The 17,365-nt window shown below is 43.6% G+C and overlaps 1 protein-coding gene and 1 long non-coding RNA gene across 4 annotated transcripts in view; one reads left to right on the top strand and one right to left on the bottom strand.

Annotated features, from left to right (window-relative positions):
- LOC137434306 (EP300-interacting inhibitor of differentiation 3-like) overlaps nucleotides 1–3,094 on the bottom strand; it is a 91,154-nt gene extending 88,060 nt beyond the window's left edge. The window contains exons 1-2 of one of the 2 annotated variants that reach the window (XM_078785478.1): nucleotides 3,033–3,094; nucleotides 475–597 (exon numbers count right to left, since the gene is read on the bottom strand). In XM_078785478.1, the coding sequence (XP_078641604.1) occupies nucleotides 475–597; nucleotides 3,033–3,063 (154 nt within the window). In that variant the 5' untranslated portion in view covers nucleotides 3,064–3,094. The remainder of the gene's footprint in view (nucleotides 1–474; nucleotides 598–3,032) is intronic. The other variant, XM_078785479.1, reaches the window with a different exon arrangement.
- LOC137434305 (uncharacterized) lies at nucleotides 2,962–16,586 on the top strand. 2 transcript variants are annotated; one of them, XR_013624697.1, is made up of 4 exons: nucleotides 2,962–3,100; nucleotides 7,026–7,337; nucleotides 15,193–15,305; nucleotides 15,509–16,586. It is a non-coding gene; the product is annotated as an uncharacterized LOC137434305 (long non-coding RNA). The 2 variants fall into 2 exon arrangements; XR_013624698.1 differs by lacking the exons at nucleotides 15,193–15,305; nucleotides 15,509–16,586 and adding an exon at nucleotides 14,139–14,748 and having other exon boundaries at nucleotides 7,026–7,191.
- The last annotated feature ends 779 nt before the right edge of the window (nucleotides 16,587–17,365 follow it).

Raw genomic sequence — 17,365 nt, 5'->3', positions numbered from 1 at the left:
ATGAAATGGTTTGGTCCATTCGCAAAGCCAAAGCGAACGGCTTGCGAGTACGGTGACCATACCTTGGGAACCACTTGTCCGATTAATTTCAAACCTTGAAAAGGCACATCCTCGGGTCCCCAGCAATATACCTGGCAAGTTTCAAGTATATCGGACCGGTAGTTGTCGAGAAACAGCGGTCGCATACAGACACACACACAGAGATTACTGGAATTATAGATAGATTAACATTAACGATAAACGACATCATTAACGATAACGACATTAACGATAACGACAATTAACGATAACGACATTAACGATAACGACATTAACGATAACGACAATTAACGATAAACGACAACGATTAACGCAAGGACATTAACGAATGCTTTCACGTCTGTCTTCAGAAAGATTTGTTCACATGAGCAATGTCGCCTTGCTTTACACTCTATAGTTATAGCGTTGGGACTGTCCCTCGTCTCTGGTGATTACCTTTGATTTGGTCCATGAGAGTACGGTATTGTTGCCGAATCTCTCGACGCCTTTGTTCCTCTTCATAATTTCTGTCGTCTCCATTCACTCTTCCTGGTGCTGCCATGGTGGAAGTTATTTTTGCTGATGTGCGGTGAAAAGGACGGATCACCTCAACAATCTGCCACACTTATGCGCATCCCATAAAAAACAACAACAAGTACAGATGACATCACGTGTTCCGTTCTGGCGCGACTCCGTTGACTGACATTTGTCAGAATTTTATTATATTCTTGTATATTTTGTGTATAATTATTTTGTGAAACAGATATATCGTCCTATATAAATTTCACTTCAAAGGGATGAACAAAATAACAGCAAGTGGAAAAAAACTGGAACCAGCTTCACTCGATAAATCACAGCTATACACCCGAAAGCAAATAATAATAATAATAATGCATTTATTTTATATAGCGCTTTTCAGGAAGCCCAAAGACGCTTTGACAGAGTGCAAAACATAACGCATAGCAAAACATAAAGACAATTGCAAAAAAAGAAGAATCAATAGGGAAATATTCAAAGCACAAAGGAGGGAGAAGGAGAGGAGATAGTCAGGGGTTAGATGCTGTGGGTTAAATGTTGAATGCAGTGTTGAACAGGTGGGTCTTGAGTGATGTTTTGAATGTGGTGAGTGAGGAGGAGTCTCTGATGGTGTGAGGTAGCGAGTTCCAGAGGGTGGGAGCAGCGATGGAGAAGGCCCTGTCCCCCCAGGATCTAAATTTGGTCCGGATGGGGGGGGTCAGGAGGTTGGTACCAGCAGAGCGGAGGTTGCGGGTGGGAGTGTGTCTGGAGAGGAGGTCAGCCAGGTAGGATGGGGCCAGGTTATGGAGGGCTTTGTAGGTCAAGAGGAGGATTTTGTACTGGATTCTCTGGGAGATGGGGAGCCAGTGAAGCTTGTAAAGGACGGGGGTGATGTGGTCACGGGTCCGGGAATGGGTGAGTAGACGGGCAGCGGAGTTCTGAATGTATTGGAGTTTATTGGTGATTGTTGAGGGTGAACCATAAAGGAGGCTATTGCAGTAGTCCAGACGGGAAGTGATGAAGGCGTGGATGAGGGTTTCTGCAGCCACAGAGGAGAGGGATGGACGGAGACGGGCGATGTTTTTCAGGTGGAAGAAGGCTGTCTTTGTGATCTGTTTAGTGTATTTGTCGAAGGAGAGGGTTTGGTCAAAGATGATGCCAAGATTCCGGATGTGAGGGGAGGTGGACACTGGGAAACCGTCGATGTTGAGGGCAACCGGCAAAGTTATGGGTGGACTTGGTGAGCGTTTTTGGGCCAATGATGATTATTTCAGATTTATCACAGTTAAGTTTGAGGAAGTTGATTTGAAGCCAGGATTTTATTTCAGTGATGCAGTTTGTCAGGATAGAGTGGGTGGCGGTGGAGATGGACTTGGTGGAGATGAAAAGCTGGATGTCATCGGCGAAGCAGTGGAATTGGAGACCATGACGGCGGATTAAGTGACCGAGGGGGGACAGGTAAAGGATAAAGAGGAGGGGGCCAAGAACTGAACCTTGGGGGACACCTTGGGGGAGGGGAGCAGTGGGGGATTTGCAGTTATTGATGGAGATGAACTGACGTCTGTCAGAGAGGTATGATTTAATCCAAGAGAGGGCAGTGCCGGTAATGTTAAAGGTGGTTTCAAGTCGGGTGAGGAGGATGGTGTGATCGATGGTGTCAAAGGCAGCGCTGAGGTCGAGGAGGATGAGAATGTTGAGGTTGCCAGCATCAGAGGAGAGGAGAAGGTCGTTGGTGATTTTGAGGAGAGCAGTTGGACCAATTGTTACAGACGTGGCTTGGATGTTATTTACCGAGCGGTTTTATGGTATGACCACATCCCCTAACCGAATGTGCCCTCCCCCTGCCTTCAATCAATGCTATTCCTCTTTCTAAACCTCTATCGCCAGCATTGCTTTCGCTACAAACTACTACAAACCATAATCTATATTCTCAAGCCAGTCTGACCTCCCACATTCCCCCTCTCCTTGTCATCTCCCACATCCCCTAGTCTCCAAACTCACCACCTCCACCCCCTTCTCCAGCTACCGCACGCTACCGCAATGAGCAAAACTCCCGCGTTTTTAACATCACTTCCGTCAATTCCGTGTTATTTATTTATTTTGTCCACTTGCATTTTGAGATACTTTCTACTTTACCATTTGAGCTTTTGTCATCAAATTTTTAACAAACCTTTATTATGAGAAAATGGAGAACACTAATTAATCAATTTGAATTTCGTTAAAAAATCAAATAAAAAAACTGTTTTCGTCATGTTTAGAAACCGTAAGAAGAAGAGGAGGTAAATGGAAGGAGCAGAAGAAGAAGAAAAGGACGGACGATGAAGAAAAATACGAAGAGGAAGAGGAATAAAGAAACAGAAAAAGAAGATGAGGAAGAAGAGGATGATGATTAAGGTGTGGAAAGTTAGAGTACAAAGCTATGCGGACGCCCTAGCTGTAGTAAGTTCAGGAATCTCCTTCAATCAAGTGGTTTATTAAAGACAATACCAAGCTCTCACAGACCACACGACCATCATGACGAGCCGCCATCAACCACCGAAGCCACGCCCCTACACGTCACTACGCAGTACGTATTACCAAACACGACACAAGCAATTTTTTTCTCTCTCTGTAGATTTCCCCAATTAAATGGCCACAAAGTTACCACATTTAAAATGACTACAAAGGAAATAAATAGGCGACATACACGGTGAGAACCCTTTGATTGTTTGTTTATCGGTCAGACGAATTACCCAAATGTACCCAAATTTAAGTGAATTTACCCAAACGAGCAACGGTACCCGCCCTAAGGGCGGGGTTTCAATTAGGAAGCCGAAATGAAAAGGCAAAATATCAGAAATTGAAGGCAGAAATTTTTTCTTTTAAACAATTCATATAAACATCCGTCAAATCATATCACATGTAAATCATCAAAATCAAAACAGTATCTTCAGAATTTCAATAAAAGCCACATCACTGTTCATATCGGTAAGTACTAGTACCCGACTACAAAGCCGCAATGAGCCGGCGAAGCCAAAGCCTCTTGCCGCTATTTTATCCATCACTATGGCATCAGTAGGTTAAGTAGTTGGTAGTAGGTAGGTGTAGTAGGTACCGTACCTAGTTCAAAATGACACCATTTGCATTCTGGATGAGATTAAAATTTATAAAATTTCCTTCTTGATTAATTCGGTGATTTCCGTCTCAACTTCGGATATTTCTGGCCTTGAAAAACTATGCCCTACGGCCGCGAGATTTCTAAAAAATAATTCTTCGTCAATTTTAGAATATTTGACGCTGTTTTCAGCGTCCGAAACGCGGTAAAAAGCTTTTTTGAAATATTTTTTCAAATGCTCGAATCTCATTGGTTCCGGTAATTAGTGACAATTTTCGTTGAATATAACCAGGGCCCGTGCGGGCCCGGGGAACGAGGTTGGTCTTAAAGTATTTTAATTACAAATTAGAGGTGCATAAGATTGTGAATCAAAAAAAGACGGGTGAAACAAACTCCTATTGAACTTTTTCGCAATTTTTTTATGCATACTTCCGCATCCGGAAGATGGCGGCCCCCATGGAGTGATTTGGTTTTTGAAATATTTTTTCAAATGCTCGAATCTCATTGGTTCCGGTGTTTGGTGACGATTTTCGTTGAAGATAACCAGGCCCGTGCGGGCCGAGGTTGGTCTTAAAGTATTTTAATTACAAATTAGAGGTGCATAAGATGGTGAATCAAAAAAAGATGGGTGAAACAAACTCCTATTGAACTTTTTCAATTTGTTATGCATACTTCCGCATCCGGAAGATGGCGGCCTCCATTGAGCGATTTGGTGCGTCAAAGCTTCGAAATTCTCAAGGGATCCAGCAAAATCTGGCTTTTCAACATAATACGTATGCGTTCATTCACAACACCGGCTTCGCCGGCTACTAGTACCCGACTGCAAAGCCGCAATGAGCCGGCGAAGCCAAAGCCTCTTGCCACTATTTTACCCATCACTATGGCATCAGTAGGTTACGTAGTTGGTAGTAGGTAGGTGTAGTAGGTACCGTCGGTGTAGTAGGTGTAGTAGGTGTAGTAGGTACCATTTGCATTCTGGATGAGATCAAAATTGATAAAATTTACTTCTTGATTAATTCGGTGAATTCCGTCTCAACTTCGGATATTTCCGGCCGTGAAAAACTATCCCCTACAGCTGCGAGATTTCTAAAAAATAATTCTTCGTCTATTTTAGAATATTTGACGCCGTTTTCAGCGTCCGAAACGCGTAATAAGCTTTAAAAATATATTTTTCAAATGCTCGAATCTCATTGGTTCCGGTGTTTGGTGACGATTTTCGTTGAAGATAACGAGGTTGGTCTTAACGTATTTTAATTACACATTAGAGGTGCATTAGATTGTGAATCAAACAACGACGGGTGAAACAAACTCCTATTGAACTTTTTCGCAATTGTTTTATGCAAACTTCCGCATCCGGTCAATGGTGGCCTACATTGCGTGATTTGGTTTTAGAAATATTTTTTCAAATGCTCGAATCTCATTGGTTCCGGTGTTTGGTGACGCCTTTCGTTGAAGATAACCAGGCCCGTGCGGGCCGAGGTTGGTCTTAAAGTATTTTTAATTATAAATTAGAGGTGCATAAGATTGTGAATCAAACAACGACGGGTGAAAGAAACTCCTATTGAACGTTTTTCAATTTGTTATGCATACTTCCGCATCCGCAAGATGGCGGCCTCCATTGCGCTTCGGAATTCTCAAGCCAAGGGATACAGCATAATCAGGTTTTCGACATAATACGTACGCGTTTATTGACAACACCGGCTTCGCCGGCTACTAGTACCCGACTGCAAAGCCGCAATGAACTGGTGAAGCCAAAGCCTCTTGCCACTATTTTACCCATCACGATGGCATCAGTGGGTTAGGTAGTTGGTAGTAGGTAGGTGTAGTAGGTACCGTACCTGGTAAGACTTGGTAAAAGAGAAGAGCAGACAGTCCTCCCCAATACCTACATACAATAAATGTCACAAGAAGCTTAAGGAAGTAACGATACGATGTGCTAGCTTCGGGCCTATTTTAAGAAATTTTAACTGGGCTTAATATATGTTTTCACAGTATGTGTGTAGTCCTCTAACTTCAGTCGCTTTCAGGACTGGTTCTCTCCAGGCACTGCGGCTTCCTCCACCAGAAGAAGTTAGCTTGCAGTAAGATCAGTGCCGACAGATCAGACGATAGCGCCGTTTCAACAGCAATGTGTGACTGTCGTTCACCGGCTTCGCCGGCTATTATTACCGGTACATCGTGTTTCAAATCGTGATATCAACTTTTCTTTAGGGAAAAGAATTGAATGATTTTGTACCTCTTCTTCAGCTTAGAACTTCAGGATAGGCGACATTGCTGATAAAAGTTTCTTTTCTCTCTTTGAAGTTCTTGGCAAACATTTTTATATTGTCACTGCTGCCAACACGACTCATGGCGACGTAAAGCTGTCCATGGCTGAAGAAATCTGTCTTTAGGTAGATGCCTACCTTTTTTAATGTCTGACTTTGATTGAGCCTTGTTAGGTACTGGTCATTGCAAAGCAGAGTCGGACAGGGAATTGTTTTCGCTGCATCTGGAAGGGGAACAGGTTTTTGGATGGAATGATTGGAATCCTCGGTATGCTCTTCTGCCTCAAGAAGGGAGCTCCGATCATGCTGCTGCGAAACATTGACCCTAAAAATGGCCACTGCAATGGGAGTCGTTACATTGTGGACACCTGATGCCGAATCTCATCGATGCGACACTAGCTACTGGGCCTCATGCTGGAAACAAGATCTTCATACCGAGGATTCCAATCATTCCATCTGAAAACCTGTTCCCCTTCCAGATGCAGCGAAAACAATTCCCTGTCCGACTCTGCTTTGCAATGACCAGTAACAAGGTTCAAGGTCAGACATTACAAAAGGTAGGCATCTACCAAAAGACAGATTTCCTCAGCCATGGACAGCTTTATGTCGCCATGAGTCGCATTGGCAGCAGTGACAATATAAAAATGTTTGCCAAGAACTTCAAAGAGAGAAAAGGAACTTTTATCAGCAATGTCGTCTATCCTGAAGTTATAAGCTGAAGAAGAGGTACAAAATCATTCAATTCTTTTCCCTAAAGAAAAGTTTATATCACAATTTGAAACACGATGTAATAATATTTACCGATATGAACAGTGATGTGGCTTTTATTGAAATTCTAAAGATACTGTTTTGATTTTGATGATTTACGTGTGATATGATTTGACGGATGTTTATATAAATCGTTTACAAAAAAAAAATTCTGCCTTAAATTTCTGATATTTTGCCTTTTCATTTCGGCTTCCCAATTGAACGCCCTTAGGGCGGGTACCGTTGCTAGTTTGGGTAATTCGTTGGACCCCAGAAGACCAGTGTTATCTGAATGACATTAGCAACATGGATATCAGTGTCGAAGCGAGTAAGTTTCTCTCTTTGTTCTATTTAACGTTTTTATACCTCCCTCCCTCACACAGTTCCAGTTGAGTACCAGTTCACTGGTAATTCCCTGTGTGTCGCAAGAGGCACTAACAGGGTTGGCGGCAGGAAGAGCATCTGGCCATAAAACATTGCTTCAAAAAGGGGACCACGGTGCCCGGAAAAGGCCAACCCCAGCTCTGCAGGGAAAAATGGCCTCTAAAGGTGGCTCTTCTTCTTCTTCCTCCCTCACACAATGCCCTCCCGAAAGTGGGCGGAGGCATTATGTTTTCGGGTCGTCCGTCCGTCCGTACGATCTAAACCTCGTTTTTCTCAGCAACCACATGTCCAATTGAGACGAAACTTTCAGGGTAGGAGTGACACCCATGCAGAATGTTTTTATGATAATTGTGACATCACAGGTGACGTGGTATGGCAACCATCTTCGTTTAAACACACACACAGAAAAAATTATTTCTCAGAAACTGCTAAATGGAAAAATTTGAAACTGGGCACATTGTTAAGTACTCCCAATGGGGAACAAAAGTATGATAATGATGACGTCATTGGTGAAGTGGAATACCAGCCATAAATGTTTTAATCGAATACCTTATCCTAAAAATCTGAAATTGCATGCATGTGATATATGACCCATTTGTATTGAAATATTAAATTTATGACATCATAAGGTCACATGGTTTGGCAGCCAGATTGGATTGAAGGAAAATATTAAATAATTATATCTCAGAAACCACTTACCCTATCGACACGAAACTTTACAAATGTCATCTAACACTTGCTGCATATAGTTTGAAAATGATGACGTAGGTCACATGGTTTGGCAGCCATCTTGGATAGAAAAACTAATCTTATCCGATCAACACGAAACTTTACAAACGTGATCCCCTACCCATGCATATGCATTATGCATAGTGTACATTTCTATGTCACATGTCATATGGTGTGGCAGTCAAATTTGCTTGAAAGCCGATATTTATAAACAAGACCGAAAGTCGAACAGCGGCATAGTTGGGCTTGTTTGATACTGTAATTGAAGAGGATAGTATGACCTGGGTGGGAATAGCAGTATTAGCAAATAATGGAAGTATTAAATTTTTTGAAATACTGTAAGTCTCTAAGCTGTATGTCACCATGGACATGAAGAGATTGCATTGAGACACTGGTTTATTCTACATGTTGAGTCAACAATGAACTAACCATACACCACTTCAATCCAGCAACTTTTCAGTCATGACAAAGGGATCGAAGTGTTACGATTATATTTAATGTATTATTAACGTTATTATTATTGTCCTGTCATCAGCGTTTAAGACCGCCTGATGAGGGATGGCCGAAACAGTTTTTCCTCCCGAGGCGAGCAGCCGAAAATGGCGATTATTGTGGCAAAATGGAAATCAAATTGGCGAAACTCCATGGTCCTCTCAGCCAATCATGAACTTTGGAGCGTGGTCTCATGTCCTTTTTTGACCGCCCACTGTTTCTCCGCCTCGACTGGGCAGGGCCTGCTTATGAGGTCCATTAAGGCGGGGCTTAGTGTCCTGGAACCTGCCTGGCTTGCAGTGGACGATTATTGTTGTTTAATGGAGGTTTTCATGGCTGGCTTTGTCAGCAAAACGTAAAGGGAAAATTACAGAGGGAAGATCACATATTGGGGAAAACCAACCTTCATACCTAACTAATTATCACTGCTTCACCCCTCGTATTAAGAAACATGAACAATCTTAAGCTACAGTCTCCCTACTTAAGTACATCGAGATTTCTCCTACACGTCCACGCTATAATTATACAGTCCTACCTTTACTATGGGATTCCTTCATCTACCCCCACAAACGTAACATTATTATTACGAAAACGATACTACTGTATTAGGAAACCTAGGCTAATTTGTTCGAAGTGGCCTGAATGTGAGGCATGAAGACATGAAGCCTAAGTTCTAAACGTACTGTCATTGGAACACCCATAACACCTATGCTTTCAATACACCTTTCAATGATTGTCAATTTAACAATCGGTTTGTTTGTGTTTCACATTGAATGGAAAACGTAAAGGTAAAGCATGGCGATTGTGATATATGACAGGTTCGACAACATGTTCGGCCTGAATGGCATATAAATCAAAATGACGGTGTGTGGAGTCAGTCGACATACGACGTAACGACATCACAGATGTAATCACCTCACATCACCCCTGCCATGTGACCAGATCATCAGCTCTGATTGGTGTACGTTTGTGAGGGACATACACACATACATACATACATACGGACAGACAAACACTATTCTAGATGGCTTTGACCTATGAGCTACGCCGTAAAAACCCTTCTCCGAAACTGCTTCACCAATCGATGTGAAACCTGTCATGTCTGGTAAAAATTTGATACTTGAGAACAGCTGAAGGGATTTAAATCAAACTTGTTTATTCTTAGGACAGCCAATGAGGGTATCTACCTGTTGTCATGGGCAGGGACTACTCGGAGGCATATTGGCGATGCAGTCGAATTGCTCTGGTTTTGTCAGGTAGAATACATTTACATGTATGAGAGTAGGCAATGAAATACCTTAGTCCATATAGGATCCTATAGATTAGCGCGTGCCGTATGCCGTGTAGCCACCTTCCTGTATACAAGTCATGGTCGGATGTCCGGGTAAGCGTTATGTGTCTCCATGTGGGGGGTGGAGCTATGCTAATTAGTTAGGGCATATGGATAAAATTCCCAGTGTGTAATCACTGCACATCGGATTTTTATGTGAAAAAATAAAAAATATTTTTTCACATAAAACAGCTTTTCTGCGCGCAAAAAAATTATTTTGCTATTTTCGGAGAAAAAAAATATTTCGCCCTTTTTCGGGAAAAATAAAAGAAAATGGCCTTTTTGGTCGAAAATGTCTGGCAACGCTCAAAAAAATTAGGGAATTTTTCGAAATTTTTAACTGCGATCGATCTCAAAAACAAAACGTTGCGTCCACTTGCGTGCGTTGCGTCCCCAGCGTGTACAGCAGTGAGGCGGTGTACTACAGTGAGAGAGTGTACACAAAGTGTGAACAAGTCTCCTCTCAAGATGAGTGCTGCTCTTCGTGTCAAGTGGCTGAAGGAATTCAATGCTGGCGGCGATGGGGCCACCTTCAAGTACGTGTCGAGTGACACGGCTTTCTGTTGAGCTTGTGAAAAGACTTTCTGGGCGAAACAGAAGTCTGAGCTGGCCCAACATGTCCGAGGAGACCGCCACAAGAGCAACTTGGCCTTGAAGAAGAAGAGGACGGTCACGCAAGCCACCACGGAGGACTTTGGTGGCGGAAAGAGGCACAAGTGCGACGTCGTGGCTCAGGAGCTGTGCCAGGCCATGCAGGCCGCTGGCATCCCATGGTCGAAATTTGAAAACCCTGCCCTCCGGTCGTTCCTGGAGAAGCACATCACTCTCCAGATCCCCAATGAAAGCTGGATTCGAAAGCACTACCTCGACAAGTGCTACGACGAGGCCTTGGCGGGGATCCGTGCCGACCTCGGACAGCAGCCCATCTGGCTGTCCGTCGACGAGACGACCGATTCGGCAGGTCGATATGTGGCCAACATCATCGCGGGATGCTTGTCCAAGGAGGGGTACTTTCGTCCCCACCTCGTCCAGTGCATGTTTCCGGAGAAGACCAACTCCGGGGAGATCGTGCGCGCAGTCAATGACACGCTGTGCTATCTTTGGCCTGATTTCAAGCCGGAGTGCCTCAAGGTCCTCGTCAGCGACGCCGCAGCCTATATGATCAAGGCCGGCCATGCCCTGAAGGAACTCTTCCCGGACTTGCTGCATGTGACTTGCGTTGCCCACGCGCTCCACCGTGTCTGCGAGACAGTCCGAGAAATGTTCAAGGACGTCAACGACCTGATTGCCACGACGAAGAAGGTGTTCGTCAAAGCCCCGTCGCGTGTTGTCCTTTGGAAGGAGCAGCAGCCCAATGTTTCTCTCCCCCCGGAGCCCATTCTGACTCGGTGGGGGACGTGGATCAACGCCGCGGTGTTTTACGCCGGGCACTTCGAGGCCGTCAAGGACATGGTGGACCAGCTGAACGATGACGACGCGATGGCAATCCGGAGTGCCAAGGACCTGTTCGGAAAGGCGGACATCAAGCTCAGTTTGGTCTTCTTAAATGCCCACGTGTCGTTCATCCCGAAGATCCTTAAGCAGCTGGAGGAGGCCGGCATGGAGCTGGCCAAGGCCTTCCAGCTCCTTGATCAGGCCAAGGAGGAGCTCGAAAAGATCTGAGGCTGCCGTAAGGAGATCCTGCTCACCAAGTTCAAGGCGGTGCTGCAGCGCAATCCCGACATTGGTGTGCTGAGGACAGTGGCTTTGATCCTGGATGGAGATCAGCACGGATCTGAGGTTGGTGTGCCGGCTGGAGTCAAGCTTGCCGACATCCCCCTCTTGAGGTACTGCCCCATCGTCAGCGTCGACGTGGAAAGGTCCTTCTCCGTCTACAGAAACGTCCTCACCGACCGCCGACACCGCCTCACCAAGGAGAACATTACCAAGATAATGATTTCAAACACCTACTTTAACCGTTCCTAAAAGGGTCTTGTCAATTTCTTCTAGTCCTCTACTTATCAAACAATGCGGTTGCAATAAAGGTACCTGAACGTCATTTTTTACCTGTTTACTAGCCCAGAGTGCTTAATGTTGTGCAGGAAAAAGCTAACCATTTTTTGTTCTTTTTTTGACTGATTTCTGAAAAACTTGGTAATAATAAAAAATGAATAAAATGGGGGAAAAAAATATTTCGGGATTTTTTCACATAAAAAAAAAAATTCCACTTTTCAAAACATAAAAGGCCTATTTTCTTCACATAAAAATCCGTAGTCTAGTAATCACCTCTGTATTTTTCCCTTCGTTATTATAAAGCACACTCGGCCAGCCATGCGATCGGCACGTAATTGTAAAATAACATAATCGCCGACGATACCAGACACCACTACACCACCCAGCTCAAATCTTCTCGATGGGTGCCAGGTCTGGCCATGAGGCCAGACCCTGAAAGGCGATTAGTTGGGACGATTCGATGGCGCTCGTTGATTGGAGTGCGGGTGACGTCGGAGAGAACATTCTAGCGTCGGAGCAAAAAGGGACACGTCCCGCCATTTTCTCTCTCTTGTTCTGGGCTGGGCTTGATCACGAACAGTCGCATTTGTGTTCTCTCTCTTGGCCCGGGCTCTTCGCACAGCAGTCACAATTCCTGCTCTCTGTTATTCACACAGCGGTCGCATTCGCATACGCATTTCCCTATCTCGGTCCTGGCTTTGGTCGCAGGCGGACGCATTTCCCTCTCTCTGTGTTGGGTTTCGTCGCGAGCAGTCGCATATTCTCTTTCTGTCCTGGGCGGTCTAGTCAGGCAGCTTAGCAGCATATTTATCGAAAATGGGGAACGGCTTGACAAAAGCGCCATTTTTATTTTGGTGGTCCATTAGACCATATCCAATAGATTTAGGACCGGAGGCAAGAAATATACAGTGTTCTTCACCTTTTTATTGGACAAAAACCAAGGACAAAAACCAATTATGTATATATTTTCAACAAGGAGGCTAACTTTTATTTCATTACATGCAGTGTTATTTGTAAAACTTCTGCATGCCTGCATAATAAATCTTACGCTTCCATGTAATAATAATTAGTAATACTAGGGCATGCCCGTACTATATATATATCTAAAATTATATCCCCCCCCTCTATTTACATGAAATGGTTTGGTCCATTCGCAAAGCCAAAGCGAACGGCTTGCGAGTACGGTGACAATCCCCCCCCCTCTATTTACATGAAATGGTTTGGTCCATTCGCAAAGCCAAAGCGAACGGCTTGCGAGTACGGTGACAATCCCCCCCCTCTATTTACATGAAATGGTTTGGTCCATTCGCAAAGCCAAAGCGAACGGCTTGCGGAGTTTGGTAAATAAATCGCCATAGCTCGGTAACTACTTCTCCGATTAATATGAAACCTTGAAAAGGCACATCCTCGGGTCCCCAGCAATATACCTGGCAAGTTTCAAGTATATCGGACCCGTGGTTGTCGAGAAACAGCGGTCACAGACAAACGACACACACACATACACACACACATACACACACACATACACACACACATACACACAGAGATTACTGGAATTATAGATAGACTAGGGCATGCCCGTACTATATATATATCTAAAATTATATCCCCCCCCCCTCTATTTACATGAAATGGTTTGGTCCATTCGCAAAGCCAAAGCGAACGGCTTGCGAGTACGGTGACAATCCCCCCCCTCTATTTACATGAAATGGTTTGGTTCATTCGCAAAGCCAAAGCGAACGGCTTGCGAGTACGGTGACAATCCCCCCCCCCCCTCTATTTACATGAAATGGTTTGGTCCATTCGCAAAGCCAAAGCGAACGGCTTGCGAGTACGGTAGAACCCCCCCCCCCCCCCCTCTATTTACATGAAATGGTTTGGTCCATTCGCAAAGCCAAAGCGAACGGCTTGCGAGTACGGGTAAATAAATCGCCATAGCTCGGTAACTACTTCTCCGATTAATATGAAACCTTGAAAAGGCACATCCTCAGGTCCCCAGCAATATACCTGGCAAGTTTCAAGTATATCGGACCCGTGGTTGTCGAGAAACAGCGGTCACAGACAAACGACACACACACATACACACACACACATACACACACACATACACACAGAGATTACTGGAATTATAGATAGATAATACCGAGTGTTTATACAAATGTGTTATACTTGTGACTCGCGCACCTTTCATATATTTAACATGTACGCAACTACAAGGATGTAATGACAATATAGCTTTAGAACAGACAACATGTTGTTCAAGGTAATTTGTCCAGCAATTTATGTATTTACGATTTTAGACTAACTCCAATAGCTGATGATTTATTTGCATAAATGCATTGCTCGATATTATGCTGTGCGAGTCGTATTTGCGCAAAAGTCAAACACTGTATATGTCTTGCCTCCGGTCCTAATTCTATTGGATATGGTCCAATGAACCACTAAAATAAAAATGGTCCTTTTGTAAAGTCGTTCCCCCAAAAATTGCTAAGCTGCCTAACTAGTCATATTCCTGGCTTGCGTGCAATTGTAAAGAGGAAGAGTCCGTCTCGTTCTCTCCCTCTCTCAGTGCTGGCTTTGTGACGGCTGTGCTTTGTGCTGTGTGCGCTTGAGAAACAGCGGCGCTTTGTGGAGCGTAGAACGAGCGGAGGAGGAAGGAGTTTTGCTCCCGCTTCACGGCTCAATGTGCCGTGTGGCGATTCGTGCCATCCAGACCAAAGTTAAGTGCCGGCAGGCAGGAACATTATTTATTTTCATTTAACTTTCCCTGGTGTTGTAAACGAGTCCTGGTGGAGGAGCCTCAATTAGGAATTGGTTCACTGTACATTCATTTTTGTTATCCTGCCATTATTTTCATTAAACCCATTATTACCTTCGCAAAAGCGGAAGGTTATGTTTTGATCGCTGTGTATTTATTTGTATGTCTGTGTGTGTGTGTGTATGTTATTCGCATAACTCAAAAAGTATTCAACCGAATTGCATGAAATTTGGTGGGATGATTGGTTATTATACGGGACACATTTGATTAGATTTTGGGAGCAATCGGGTCAAAGGTCAAGGTCAAGGTCACGAAAAGGTCAAAATCGTATTTTTGTTGTTCTGTTCCCTACACTCCCATGCCAAGTACAGAACAGTAGCTGCGGCGAAGGTATGCGCTCTACCGAGTGCCCGTTCTAGTTTGTTACATTTTTAATTCCTTGTCTTGTAGGCTTATTTGTTTGGGGGTTCGCGGATCGCATCCGGCCGTGCCGGTAAGCACTTGCTACCCCCACCCCCACCCCTCCGCGCATGCAAAAGGTACCGCCATAGTTGGTTATACGCCTTGGAGTTAAAGCTCATTTGGCCATCTGTCACCCTGAGGTCTTCACTACAGGAAAGACACACGACAATACACAGCAGCTGGATTTTTTAATTTTTTTTGTATACTGAATCGAGGCTCGTGAAAGAGCTAAAATTGATTATTATTGATTGAAAGTTGATTATTAAATAGGCCAGCACCAGTACCCCTAGAAATGCACTCCTGTGTGTTTTTTTTTGTTGTTGTTCAGTATAGAGGGGAAATTTTTTTTCAATATGTGTGCAATGTTGAATTGTTTGATTTATTTTATTTTATTACTTTTCAGCCACGAGTAGATAAGGGAGCCACTGCTTCAGTCCTGTACCATTGAGGGAGAAACTGACGTTTGTACGTGTGTGACACCTCGGCCTGAAACTTCTTGCATGGAAATTGCCAAAGGTACCACCACGTCTCCGGGAATAGTTGCACCACTTACAGCTGTTCAACTTATTGATGGATGCAACCATTCTAACCACGAGCCTGCACAAAGCATACCACCTTGGACAGAAAAATTCAGAACCCTGCATTTTCAACAACATTGGTACGAGTGGTTTCCTTGGCTCCATTATTCATCACAAATAAAAGGAATTGTGTGTTTTCAGTGTGCCACAGCTGATGCTGAAAGACTCCTGCAACTACTGGTTTTAGCAACTGGAAGAAAGCAATTGAGAAATTCACGATACATCAAGAATCAGCTTGCCACAAACATGCAGTATTTAAATTGGATCGACAAAATAGGGGGCAGTTAAACGTATCAGACGAACATGTCTCTGCACATAAGAACCAGCAAAACAAAAATACAATGTACCTGATGAGAATAATTGTCAAATCTATAAGGTTTTTGCTTGGACAAGGTTTGGCAAACTGTGCAACCTACAGATTGAAAATGATGCTGATATGAAGCTGTAGCTTCAGCGCTGAACAAACCTCGGCTTGGCTTTAACATCAACGTACTATATGGGCAAACATACGCCAGAGCTGCAAACATGCATGGAAAGTACAATGGCTACCAAACAATTATTTCCCCTAGCTCTATACTCCCATTGTGCTGCTTACTCTTTGAAGTTTATATCTCAATAAGCATGTGATGCAGATCCTATATTGAGCAACACCATACAGTTGGTGCAGGAACTTGGGACTTGCACAGAAGAAGCAGAAAATAGAATCGCGTGTTTTCATAGATCAGCGCAAATAATTCTGGATGTATCGAGATCCTCAGCGGTCATCGATCGGGATGCTGCAGAGACAGAACATGGAGACATGAAAGTCTTCCTGCAGTTGTCATGATATATTGCGTCTGCCGTGTATAGATCACTCGAAACCCATTTGAAAATCCAATATGGCCACTATTTTTTCAAGATGGCCACCAATGATCCAATGAATTATTGTTTTCCTCATTGAAATTGATACTGTTATCCTATTTTAAATATCTAAGTGTGGATGTACATGTTTTTACGTATGTAGACACTGATTTTGCAAATTCTAATCCTATAAAACACTTTTCCATGATTTCTGGTTGTTTTGATGAAAGTATGTGTCATCACTGATCAGAAATTTACAGTTTATACTTACAGAAATGAAAAGTATTTTCTTTATGCAAATCATTAGTATACAGTCATCAGAATTATATGGTTTTCATTTGGCAATGTTTAAAAGTTTAATAAAGTCAACAAACCAGGAGTTGTGGCAAGAGGTCAATGATGAAAAAGAGTGAATGTTAATGCACTACCAGGGCACCCTGGTAACATCACTGCTGTGTAACCCAGCATTGGGTTCAGTGTCAGATAATTAACTTGTACTCGATATTTAGCAATTACTTCATGTCCCAAATGCTATCTAATCCTCTCCATTCGGTTAGATAGGCACACCTGATTCAAACTTGTGGATTTGGTCAAACTGTACAAACAGCGACATGAACAACTGGGAGTAGAATCACCACTTGTCAACTCAACGAGGCTAACGCACCAGCTTTTGGCACAAATGCCTGAACTAGAAGCTCACCAAAAAGGACGGGAAGTACGAGCGCCAGTCAATAAGTAACCTTAAAATGGCGATTATAAATTCGAGAATGTAATGTATGTAATAATTGTAGACGACATATGTTATATCTATGGGTAAGAGTCATGGTTTGCCTGTTTTATATCTGGCAACATTGAGTGTATGACATCAGTAGAGCAGTTCCAAGATAGGGGCTCCCTTCGAAGCATGCACCAGGGAGGAGCAACGTTCTGCATCCGTTTATTGGGAAGTGAGGGTGTGAATCCCAGTGAAATCCATCGCAGAATGAAGATGCAATATGGTGACGCATGTTTATCGATGCAGCAGGTGTACGACTGGGATAGGAAGTTTAAAAGTGGAGTGTCCAGTGTGGCAGATTCTGCTTGCTCGGGCCAGCTTCACACAGCCGGCACAACAGAAATGGTTGCAGAAGTTGAGTGCTTACTAAGGGAAAACCGTCG

This window comes from Myxine glutinosa, chromosome 10 (genome assembly GCF_964187855.1).
Source record: "Myxine glutinosa chromosome 10, kmMyxGlut1.1, whole genome shotgun sequence".
Classification (NCBI taxonomy): domain Eukaryota; kingdom Metazoa; phylum Chordata; class Myxini; order Myxiniformes; family Myxinidae; genus Myxine; species Myxine glutinosa.
The sequence above is the reverse complement of the archived record's forward strand: the minus strand, read 5'-3'. Positions and strand labels throughout refer to the sequence as shown.